Genomic DNA, 11,803 nt, shown 5'->3' with positions numbered 1-11,803 from the left:
TGTGGCTCAAAGCCAGGGGCCAATTTCCTCTCTGGGTAAGTGAAGACGATTGTGGACACGCTCCTTTGCATGTGCTCGTAGCTAATGGAGGGATCCATCCGGCTGATGAGAGAGCTCACTCTACCTTCCCTGGCCTAGGTACTAAAGCAGGAGAACAAATCAAACCAGCTCCCGGTCTAACACTGAGACACTGAACCTGGCAGGGTAAGAGTGCATTTACTGCGGTCCCAAAGGCGTTTCCAGCACACTTGATCCCGCAGCGTCCTGCCCCGAACCTCACGCTGTTCCGCACCACCAGGCACCGCACCACGCAGGGCAGAGCGGCCGCGCCGCCCGTCCGGTGACTGCTGCAGCCCGCGGGCAGGCCCCTCGTCCTGGGAGAGCCCTCTCGCTCCGCTGCTGCCTTAACCCCGCCGCCGTCCCTCGCGGCCGAGAGCAACGGGCACAGCGCTCGGTCGGGCCGGTGCCGCAGGCGGGGCGCCCCGAGCTCCCGCACCAGCGCAGGCCCAGCCTGAGGCGGAGCTGAGAGGGGAGCCCCGCAGTGCCCGCTGGGAGCCGGCCGCGGCCAATGGCGGCGCAGTGCCGCGAGGGCCGCCGGGAGCTGTAGTCCGTTAAGAGGGGTGCCTGGGAAGAGCAGCGCCATTCTCCTTCCGGGCGCTGTGGCGTCACCCGGAGGCACGTACCGTGTGTGCGTCGGCGCGTCCGTGCGTGCTTGCGGCGGTGGGGGGGGGGGGCAGTGGAGCGGCGGCGGCGGCGGCAGGGCCTGTCGGGCGCGGGCGGGCGGCGGGCGCGGCGGTGCGGGGCGGAGCTGCCCGCCGCTATGGAGCCCGACTCGGTGATCGAGGACAAGACCATCGAGCTGATGGTGAGTGACCCCCGCCTCCCGCGCAGACCCCTCCTTCCCTGTCCTCCGACCGCCGGCAGGCCCCGCGGCCGGGCCTGCGGGGTCCGGTGCCTCCGCCCCGCCGGGAAGGTGACTGTGGGGAGGCCGCTTTCGGCCCAGGCCCTCTCGGCTGGCGGCGCTCCCGGCCCGCGTCCCGCTCCGCCGCCCTGGGGGGATCCGCTGCGCTCCCTCCTCCCTGCGGCTGCCGCTGCTGCTCCGGGTGCAGGCCGGGGCGCGACGGGCACGTTGAGCTCTGTAGAAAGGGACACATGGAGATAACAAACCCCGGCGGGGAGGCAGAGCCGCTCTGGGAGGCGCCGAACATCGGTCCCGGGGCGCGGGGAACGCCGCACGCTGCAAATACCGGAACCGAAATGCCCCGGAGGGGCCGGGCTCGGGCTCGGGCTCCCGCCGCCCCCCGACCCGCAGCGCCTCGGTTCCGGGCGGGGCCTCCCCGCGCTCCTCGGCCGGAGCCCCGCGGGAGCGCTCGCGGGAGGCTGCGGAGTCGGGGAGGAGGAAGAAGCGGGGGAGATGGTTAAACTTCCCCCAGGAGCGTTTGGGGCTCCTCTTGCCCCCGTGTCGCTCCGGGCGGTGCGGGGGCAGCTCCCACTTGCCTGGGGCAACACCGGTGCTGGAGCCCCGGTCCGGATCACACGGTGTTCTCTAACGAGAGCTAATTGGTGCATTCGTTGTACCCCCTAATTAGCGCTTACGCCGCTAAATTGGGGCTAGTGGCGAGGCGGCCAGATGGAAGCAATAGAAAGAGAAGGTTTGGTTTATTTTTAAATACAAGCTAATCTGAGGTTTCTGTAGCCAAATATAAGGGGGCCCCGAGTTTTACTGCCTTTAGGAATTAACAATGTTAAGATAGGAGCTGAGAAGGAATAATAATCATCAGTAGATACCTTCTGATTTTTTTTGTCATAAGCATTGTTTGCTTTCATGTACAGAATTCCATACAGTGCTACAGAGTTGAGTGGTAAAATGCAGACATTTGCTTTTGAGGTACTCTGAAGGCAAGCTGGGTTCAGTGGAGACATTAAATGGGGTTTTTTTAGCCAGTATTGCTTTTGTTAAACTACCTGATCTGCAAAATGTGAACTTACTTCGAGCGTTATTTGCTCTCAAGGAGCAGAAATTAGAAACCCCCAAATAATAAAGGGGAAACCCGAAAAGCCTTTGTGATTCTGTTGTTGATTGCTGAGGCCAGTAGCTTAAGAGCTGTTCTCAGGAGCTTCCTTTCATAGTCTCTATTGATCTCGCAATCTTGCACTTAAGAGTGGGTGATACTGACACTGTTTTCAAGAGGATAAAGGCTGGGGCAGCTGTGTGGGTGTCCCTTACAGGATGAGTTGCCCCCAGAGATGCTGTCTGCCGCATTTCCGGGCGTAAAGTGAGTTCTATCTCCTACCTGGAGCTGGAGGGTTACTAATGCTCCTCAGCCTGGGGTTACATGAGACGCTGCAGTAGCGGTTGAGGCTGGAAGGTACATTTGCCTCGCCAAGCTTTCTTGCTTGTCTTTCTGTAACTGCTCACCCCTTTTAGAAGTCTCTTCTGTTTGGGGCCACTTTGGAAGCAAGTGTAACTTTTCCTGATGGTGGTTGTGCCCTCTATGTCCAGTTGGACCTGGGAAATGTTCTAATCCATGCAGATAGCCAATGGGGTTATTAAGTTTTTTGTTACCTAGCAGGAGGTTGATAAAATACGTTTTTATCTTTCCCAAGAAATTAATAACTGTAAACACTTGATAAGATGAAAAATGCGTTACGTTTCCAGCAGAAACATGGCTCTCTAAAATGCAATTGAATTTATTTGTAGCCTTAGTGAAGGCTTGCATAGTAATACTTGTGTTTGAGTGTCAGTGTTTTACTGAAATCATTGAAAGTCATTCCTAAATGAAGACGTGGCTTGGAAGTTTTGCTGCCTCATGTGTCGGAGAAGAGAAGCTTCTCCAGAAGGTATCTTTAAATCCTGTCATGGTTTAACCAGGGCAAATACACAAAGCAGAAGCTGTATGAACGGTTTCAAGTCTGGGATTTCAGTATTATGTGCAAACTCTTTATCAGTTGTTAATGCTGGTGGCAAACATCCCTAAACCTGGGATCAGCTTAGCAGGATGCTTTTCTTTCGAAGAATGTTATTGTGTGCTAAAAGCAGGATGGTTTATGCCTCTCTTTGCTACAGGAGGTGGATTTTGATGCGCTTTGAGCACTCATTCACTTCCCTCCAATGCTGAGGATGAATCTATAGTAAATACAGGAGCAAATGTATGATGCAGAAATTGAGGAGCAAATAAGATATAATTCTGAGTAGCTGATAAACAAGAGATAATGTGTCAACATGTTAATTGTGTGGAAGTCTCAGAACACTATGTTCTACCCCTCCACTGTGCCTTTGCTGGATAGATCATTTGCATTTATTTAAAGAAAAATCAGTCATGGCAATAATACTGTTCTATTTTTAAAGCTGGAATCTAAGGGAAATATTTTAAGGTTTCAGAGTGACAACTTTTAGTTGCCGTAGGAAGTTCTAGCTAGTGTTCTGAAGTCACTGTATTTTTTAGGACATCTGATGCTTTGCATGTCTTGTTCCATCTTTGTAAACCATGCCATCCAGCTGTTTTAATGGCCATGAGCGTTTGATTTAGTGATGACATTCAATGGCTGTCTTGCAGATGGTGCCCACCTCTCCAGACAAGGCACCCAGTGCCCATAGAGGTGATTTTAAAGAGGCATGAGGTCTCAAGCTTGTAACTTGGGTTGATGGTGGCAGGTCCGGATTTAGGCTGGTAGTGTGTCTGGCAGGCTGGGGTTTAGTTTAGATGCCTTCATGTTTATGCTGCCTCAGTCAAATGCTTTGCATGAGTGGGCAAACTATTAGAAAATGAGTAGTAAGGAAGTAATCCAGAACAGATGGAGGGGTAGCCAAAACGATTGAAAGGGTTCTTTCTTCCCTCAGTTTCAATTTTCTCTGTGAAATTAGATAACTGTAACCTTTCTGCTCTTTTAAAGAACCAAACTTGTTTTTTTTCTTAAGGTGAAGTACCAACAGTGCTTTTTGAAACAGGTTTTGGGTTTTATCTGGAGATTCGGAGTTTTGTGTGAAATCTGTATTGCTCAGTCGCATCAAACCTGTTGTATGCATTTGCTGTCAATACCTGTTAAAAGCTTCATGTTTTTTCTCAGGAAGCTTCACTGAACCCTACTGCTCTTTTACCAGCACACTTTCCAAGTAGGTGGTAATTAGCTTCTTAGTTTGTGTTAAAGTGGTTGTAAAAGAATACATGAGTGTGGTAAATACGTATTTTTTTTCTATACAGCATGAAAGGTTTTGCATTTATGGGGTGAACTGTGTGCAGCATAAGATATGGATAGCATAAAAAAAGGCAGATCTCTTGTTCCCGGGCCCTTGTACCCACCAGACACCTCTGGGACACGGCTACTGAAGCAGGAAGCCAACTGTGTGTAAATTATTGCACTTACTGAGCTTATTATCATCTGTCTTTGCACTGTGTCCTTGGTACGCGTGCTGTTCTCCAAACACAGATACCACTGCTGCGGAGTTGGCAGTTTAAATTCAAAATAATGCTCCTCCATGGTGGTGGCATGAAAGGGTTATAGAAAGAACATGCCTAGGGATAAAACTGACAAGAGCTTGCTTATAATGTATCATCATTTGTATCTTAAAGGTATATATATGGAAAATATTCTTCCTAATATGCTACCTTCAGTGATTAGAATGTGTCTTTGTCTCATAAAAGTGTCCAGTGTTTAAGTGCCTCTGTAAATAATAAATGAAAAACTATAATTGAATGTCTTGCCAAAAGTCTTTCAATTTCTTCTGGCAGAACTTTCATATGAGCTGAAGGCCTTCAGGAGGTAACAATCTCTGGATGAAGTCAGCAGCAATTTGTTCTTTAAACCACGCCAGTGGTACCTGAAGTTCCTTGGGTTACTGCAGCTGGAGATGGCTGTGCCCCCAAACTATTGAAAGCTTTACAGCACAAAATGAATCTTAGCATTCTGTTTGGAAACTAGAATGTAGCTTCTGTATGTATCTCAGTAGGGCCTTAACATTCTGTCTTTGTCTCAGTTGCTGCAAGCCAAGCAGCAGCTAATTTTTGTGTGTTTTCCCCACATATTCTTAGAGGAATCCTTCAAAGAGTTTGGTTTTGTAGCAGCAGAGGTACAGCTGGACTAGGCCGCAAACGTCTTTGCATCTGAAACAAAGGAGGTACTTGTTCTAGCTGAAATGTGACTGGTTCTTAATCAAAGCCTGGGAGTAGACAGAGTAAGATGTTTGCAAACCTATGTGTAAACTGGCTGTGCTTTCTTTAGTAGGATAACAATTTATTAGCTTTGCAGTCATCTTTTTTTAATTGTCAGTAGCTAAATTAGAGTTGGGAGCTGCGTGTCAGACAGTGGAGCATGCAGTTGGTGGCATGCTGGGCAGTTGGGGAGGAAAAAGAAACATCTAGAGCAGATCTCTGAAGAGGTGGTGGCTACATGGCTGTGGGAGGGCACAGATGAGCCTTCAGGGCAGAGGATGGAATATCTGTGCTAGCAGAATGACAGTCACATTTCAGAGAGTGCCTGTAAAAAGAAGGATACAAATATAAAGAGAATGAATTGCTGTGACTTTGGCAGTGGTGCAGAAAATGGGAAGGAAGAGCTTAAGAAAATGAATTGGAGCAAGGCAAGTGTATGCTGAGCCAGCAGAGTGATGATGAAATGAGGGAAGTGGAGAAAGAAGTGTGGAAAGCTGTATCTTTTGGAAAGAGTTAGATGAAACAATAGACTGACTGGAGAAATGAGGTGGCAAAGGAAAGGAGAATACAAAGATGCAGAAGTGAGGCTATAAAGAAAAAGGTTGTCTAAAGTTTGTAATCATGGCAGCAGCTACTTATAGAGGGGAAGGAAAATTGCAGATACTCCATTTGTGGGGAAAATTCTGAAACTAAATTGCTTTTAGCTCCTAATAGAAAGAAGTTAGCGTTTCTTGGGGAGACTGAATGCTAGTGTTTCACCAGAGGCTTTTTAAATCTCATTTGAGATTTGGAGAGATTCCTGCTTTTTTTTTTTTTTCACATCGCAGTGCAGTTAAATTGTCTAACACAACTACATTTCCCAGCCTTTGCAACAGTGCTGAGCAAGTGAGCAAACATGCAGCAGAGAAGGTTCCCTTGCTGCCTGAAACACGTGCAAAGCTTCCTGTGTGTGTGAACACGATGTGTTCCCTGCAAGCTCTGTCTTGGAAGCGGGAGGTCCTGAACCATGCTTGTAAATCCAGCGTCCAGGTGGAATGAGATCACATCTCCGCAGGCATGATGGAATGTGCACCAGCTGCCCTCTCTGAAGTGCTATTGGGTTGCTCCTTTAAAACGTTACAAAGATGTGTGGCATTGCTGCTGTTCAGCCCGTGCTGGCTGCATCCCTCAGGCAGAGCTGTTGAATGCTGCTAAAAATTTGGGTCACTGATGAGTGTTGCAAGCAGCATCTTGGCAAAACAGCCTGCCTTGTTCCAAGCTGAACACTCGGAGACTTGGGGGTGTTCTTTGAAGGATGGACGGACCTTTTCACGTGTTTTGTCTGTAACACCTTTGCTGCTTGTTAAATCAACTCGATGTATGTCTTTTGATGCATTCTGTTTGATTGCTGTGGAATTTAGAGGTCACTGTTGCTTTGGCATTTTCAGTTTCATCTTCCTGTGCTGCTTGGAGTGCCTGTGCAGCAGGCTGCAAAGTGAGATTGCTGATGGGTTTAAAATGAAATGCATGCTGCAGCAGACGTGCCAATGTGAGAAGAATGATGTGTGGGAGAGAATAAGAGACCATGGTTATGAGAGGGCTGCTCTGTGACAAGGAATTTGTTTTGTTGCAAGGGAGAAAATGAAGGGAAATGAGAATATTTATGGAGTTGTTTAATGCTGATTAGTAACAACACTTCATGTTACAGGTTTTCTTTTTCTCTGGCAATGTCTTCTTTATAACTAATGCCACTGTTTATGCTGCTGTATAATCTGATTTCTCGGTTCGATTTTCATGGTATTGATAGTGCTTCATTATTCACAGAAAATCCACTTTTTGTGGAAAATCCCTTCCTTCCCCAGCTTCTTGGTGTATTTCTGAGCTCAGTGGTGTGACATCTGACAGCCTACACTGTTTTCCTCTACTACTTCCACACATTTCCCAGTACAAGTAGTGCCCGACCAAGGCCAGATAAGGCAAAAATAATGCAACACCATTTGTATTTTAGCAACAAAAACCTGCTGAATCTTTGGAAGCTTAGTTTGCTTCTCATGCAGGCTACATTAGCAATGGGGATGATTGAAGGTGTGTTGTTTCTTCGTGGCTTTCTTAATCCAGGTCCCCTCAGGACTTGCATCCTTGTGCTTCTACCCCAGGAAATTAACATTTTTATTGGGGATCACAGACTAGTTCAGCTTCCCAGGCCTGTTATTGTATGAATACAGACAGAAGTTTATAGGATATATGTTGGTATCTACTTGCTAGGAATAGGGACTGATGTGGCATCTGGTAAACTGGTGGAAGAAAAGCTTCTCAGGCCGACTTTTGGCTGTGGTGGTGCTACAAGATTTTGTTTTCCTCATTGACTTGGAGGAGAATCACAACTGTATGTTCAGTGTCGCAAGTTGTGGGGCTGCATTCTCAGTTTCATCCTTCTGAGCAGTTCTTGAATATGGAATTTTGGTGCAGAAGAAGTTGTGACAACTTGTGCTGCTTGCCTGTTTGTGAGGCATACGTTTGGATTTCAGAGTGGCTTGCACGATGGTGCTGGGCTCACATCTTCTATCCTTTTCAGTCAAACCAATTTAAAGATCTCAGACAAAAATACTACAGCTCTTTGAAAATCTGTATTTGGAATCTATCTGCAAAACTTACTAAGTTACAGCTTGTGTTTGGTAGAGAATCTTTTACACCATTCTATTTGGGCAGTGAAGGACTAGCCCGCTTGATATTCAGGCTGTCTCCATCACACTAGTACTTCTCGAGGCAAAAATTAGACCTGTGCTGTAACACTTGCAAATACTTCTGAGGAATGCCTTCATGGTGAAGGGCCTCTCCTTCCGACACCCCCCTGGCTCTGTTGTGACTGAGCAGATCAGAGCATTTATGTAATTTCTGTAGCTGGCTTCTTACCGAGCTATATTGTACTCTTTAAACTGAGTCATAGGCCTTGACTTCTCACTACTTTACTTGGCAGCCTTTAAAATCATAGATTGGACATGGTATCAGAGTTACAGTGCTGCTTTGTCCTTGAAATGCCACCCTCCTATCAGTCATTGCTTTACCAGTGGTAGAAAAGCAGAAAATCCCCTCAGGGTGAAGATGCTTTGTTCTTTGGATAGCTCTGGGCAGTCAAGAGACGACTGTCCTCATCGAGAGTTTCTTGGCACAGCTGTGAGCAGTGGCAGTTTCTCCCACCCTTCTCTGAGCTGCTGGTGCTTTGAGACGTGGGGCACAGTGGAGGCTGAAGAGCACTTGGGTCAGCTCTCCCAAGGGATTGGGGAGGCAGCGGTGGCATGTTCTTCTGTGGATGTTGCAGCATCATGTACTAGCAAACATTGCTATTGCTTCTGACTGCTGTTAGGAGAAATTTTGTAGACCATATCTCAGCCTTTTTGAAGATCTGACTGGAAGGTACAAATCTGGTCTCTAGGATCTGTGTTTGGTTACACACATAGTGTGAGATTTCTGGGGACTCCATCTTCTCTAAGGTGTTATTGTTAAAGCTGTTTTCAATTAGTCACTTGTACCCTTAAGTGTGCTGCTAAAAGTACTGGATGAAGGCCTTTTATCATCTTGCTCAGCCAGAGGCGACTTTTTTCTGTCTCGGGAGTAGCATGCCTTGGCTTATTCTCTTCTAGTTCTCGATTGTTATCCAGAGACATAGTGATACTGAAAATTTACTGAATTCAGTGCTCATTCAGATCATAAGTGTCTTGAAGACTCCATCTTTGTGCTGCAGAACCATAAGGCAAGTCACATCATCTTGAGACTGGAAACAGTGAAATAATCATTGCAGTAAAATGCTTTAGAGCATGCATATGGCAAAGTCTGAGAACTCTATTGGACCGTGTGTTACTGTTCTGGCAGTTCATGGAGCAGGCTTGTGAGGTGTAAGGTGGTCAAAGCTTTAGCATTTGTGTTGTTACTTGCATTGTAGTATCTTCTCACCTTCCTTGATCTTTGTGAGCTGTAGTCCCAAGGCACTTGTGCATTGGGTGATCCAGGGCAGGTGAAAGAGCAAGTTCTTGTCTGTCAATCTGTTTCTTTGTCTTAGATCCACCAATCCGATGTCCCCACTAACGTAGTTGTTACGGAGTGGTAAGGTGCCCAGGCTGTCTCTCTAACAGCATTAGCAGTACGTAATTGGGATTTCGTTCAAGAAAGGAGTAGATACACCAAGCTGAAGATGATTGGCTGCTCTCTTTTAACAGACAAGTCTGAGAAGGAAAACCCATTCGAATCCCCTTTCATTGTGGATTGGTGGATCTGAAGCCCAGAAACAAAGTTTCAGGTAAGAAGTCACCCTGTACTATATCTTGCTGCTTCTGCTTAGATGAGTTTGTCCGCAAATTCAGTATCTTGCTTTAACTGCTTAATGTCCCTAAAGCGTTAGAAGACACCACGTTAGCTCCTGAGCTTAGAGAAGGAAAGGGCATATTCAGTAAAAATGCATGCAGCTTGTTAGGAAATAGCGTATCTACTGTGAAAAGCAGACATAGGGATTTAAGGTAAACTTGCCTTCTGCGGAGCTGGAAAGCGGTATCTACAGGTACAGGGGCATTAAGCAAGTGGCTCTCAAATCCTGCTTCTGAAAGGAGAAAGCAATCCTACCAGTGACTTCATTGAACTTCTCAGCTGAGTTCAGGAAAGTAATAGCCATCTGCTCTGCTTTCTAGCCATGTCCTCTGCTGAGTTCATCAGAAACTTAGAGAACTTGTCTAGTTCATAGTACAAATTCCAGTAACTTTTTTCTGCTGAAATGCCACTTGAAATTGTCATGGGCAGCACTGGAGTCAGCCTTTTCAGTCCTCCATGAGGTTTCAACCTAAAGTTCTCTTCCTAGCTGGTATCAAATCATAGCTGAGCCAGGTGTAAGGCACCGTTGCAAGAGAAGCTTTGAAGTTTATTTCACAGTAGGGGAGTGTGGTTGTATTTTGGGATGACTGTAAAAGGCTACAACACGTTATCTGAAAGACAAGTTGGGAAGATAATTTGTGTGTGTTAGGAAGGCTGAGTTCCTGTCTGGTAGGGAGGTAAAGTCATGCAAGTTATATACCTGTTAGGAATGGGAGACCTGCACCTCTCCCAATGCCCAGCTTTATTGTAAGCTAGTGCTTTAAGGAACATGACAACTTATTCTTAAAGATAGTATGAAGCAGTATGCCTCAATCCCTTTTGATATTAATAGCCATAACACAGCTGCTTGAGTGTTCTCTTTTGTAGACAGCTATTAAAGTGAATGTTAAGGCCTTAATATTTAATCTACTGTAGAAGATATTCCTGTAGGTGCTGTTGATCTCATGTCCTGTTTTAGCTCCGCGTTTGTTTTGCTGGCGTGGTGTTTTGTGAAAAACTTATACTTGAATGTAATTGATGAGTACATTTGTAATGAATGAATTGCGCACAGGGCAATGTTGTCTCCTGATTTGATTCTCTGAGTACTTGAATTTTATTTGGTTAGGGTGGAGAAGCCTGGGGCATGCTTTTTAGTATAACTCTTTAAAAAGAATCTGAAGGAAAATCGAAGGGAAATAGTTATTAACCTCAGTTGGACATATTTCTTGCAGTCCCATCTAATAAGCTGAAGTTGTTACCCACACCCATGAGACTCGTCTTGGAGTTAACACTGCAAAATAGCATCTTCCCGTGGAGTATTTGCTGCTCAGGGTGTGCCTTTTTCTAAACTGAGAGAGTGGGGAGGCAGAAGTGAACTTGGCATTCTTGAATGATGGAAACGGAAAAGAGGAAATAATTTAAAATACACTGGAGGGGGGTGAGGGGGGAAGAGGAAGCATAAATGTGTACTCCTGCTGATTAAGATCCCTGATGTTATGATGTTTCATACTTCAAAAAGCGGTATTAAACAGGCCTATCAAAGGCAGTAGTAAAGAGTAAGTTGAAATCGAGTACGAGTATATGCAGGTTAGAGGCTTAATTCTTGCTCAGGTTTTGAATCTTTCATGTCGAAAAGTAAAACGTAAGTTGGCTATCAAAGGCTACATAACTGCAGCATTTGATACACAGGCCCTGAATGTGCAAATACCATGTTACAATGTGCTGAGCCAGGCTTGGTGTGCATTTGAACTTGTCAAGTTAAAGTGCACACTGCCTTGTCTAGACTAGATTTTTTTTTTTAGACGGGGTTAATACTAGTTTTAGATTGTTAGGCCTCATTCTTAGACTCTTTTCCATATTAAGTTTTTAAGACAACTTTTAACATCTTAGGCAAGTTTCAGCTACGTTTTTTAAAGTATTTAACTTGTTCTCTCAAAATTTCTGCTATTTCAGTTGGCAGTGCTAGGTCTCTTTTAATGTTTCTCTTTTTTTCTGCCCCCCCCCCAACCCCGATTATGATGTATCATGAGCAGGTGTGTTGCTGTCTGTAGATGTAACACCTCTGTTCCCACTGCAGAAGAGCACAGGAAAGCTGTTTTTCTTTTGAAATGGCCTTTCTTCTGTTTGTCACAGGATATGTTAATGCCGAAAGCACTGTCACACTTCTGGAGTTTTGAAACTCTGGGAATTGGGGTGTTTGTACATGAAGGAAGCAAGGCTTAGTCTAAATACTGTGTATTTTGGGTAATATGGGTGGTTTCAGGTAGCATTCAGTGTGACTTACGTAAATGTTTTGGGATTTTCTTCCTAGTCTTTTGTATCTTCCTGGAAGCAAG

At 45.8% G+C, this 11,803-nt stretch overlaps 1 protein-coding gene across 4 annotated transcripts in view; it reads left to right on the top strand.

Annotated features, from left to right (window-relative positions):
* The first annotated feature begins 741 nt into the window (after positions 1–741).
* The window catches only part of FBXW11 (F-box and WD repeat domain containing 11), an 80,452-nt gene continuing 69,390 nt past the window's right edge, over positions 742–11,803 (top strand). For 3 of the 4 annotated variants that reach the window (XM_065690379.1, XM_065690377.1, XM_065690378.1), the window contains exon 1: positions 742–865. In XM_065690379.1, coding sequence (XP_065546451.1) covers positions 821–865 — 45 coding nt within the window. In that variant the 5' untranslated portion in view covers positions 742–820. Of the gene's footprint in view, positions 866–9,343; positions 9,424–11,803 lie in introns of all 4 variants that reach the window. The other variant, XM_065690380.1, reaches the window with a different exon arrangement.

Source organism: Lathamus discolor, chromosome 10 (genome assembly GCF_037157495.1).
Source record: "Lathamus discolor isolate bLatDis1 chromosome 10, bLatDis1.hap1, whole genome shotgun sequence".
Classification (NCBI taxonomy): Eukaryota; Metazoa; Chordata; class Aves; order Psittaciformes; family Psittacidae; genus Lathamus; species Lathamus discolor.
Note: the sequence above shows the minus strand (reverse complement) of the source record. Positions and strands in the feature narration are given on the sequence as shown.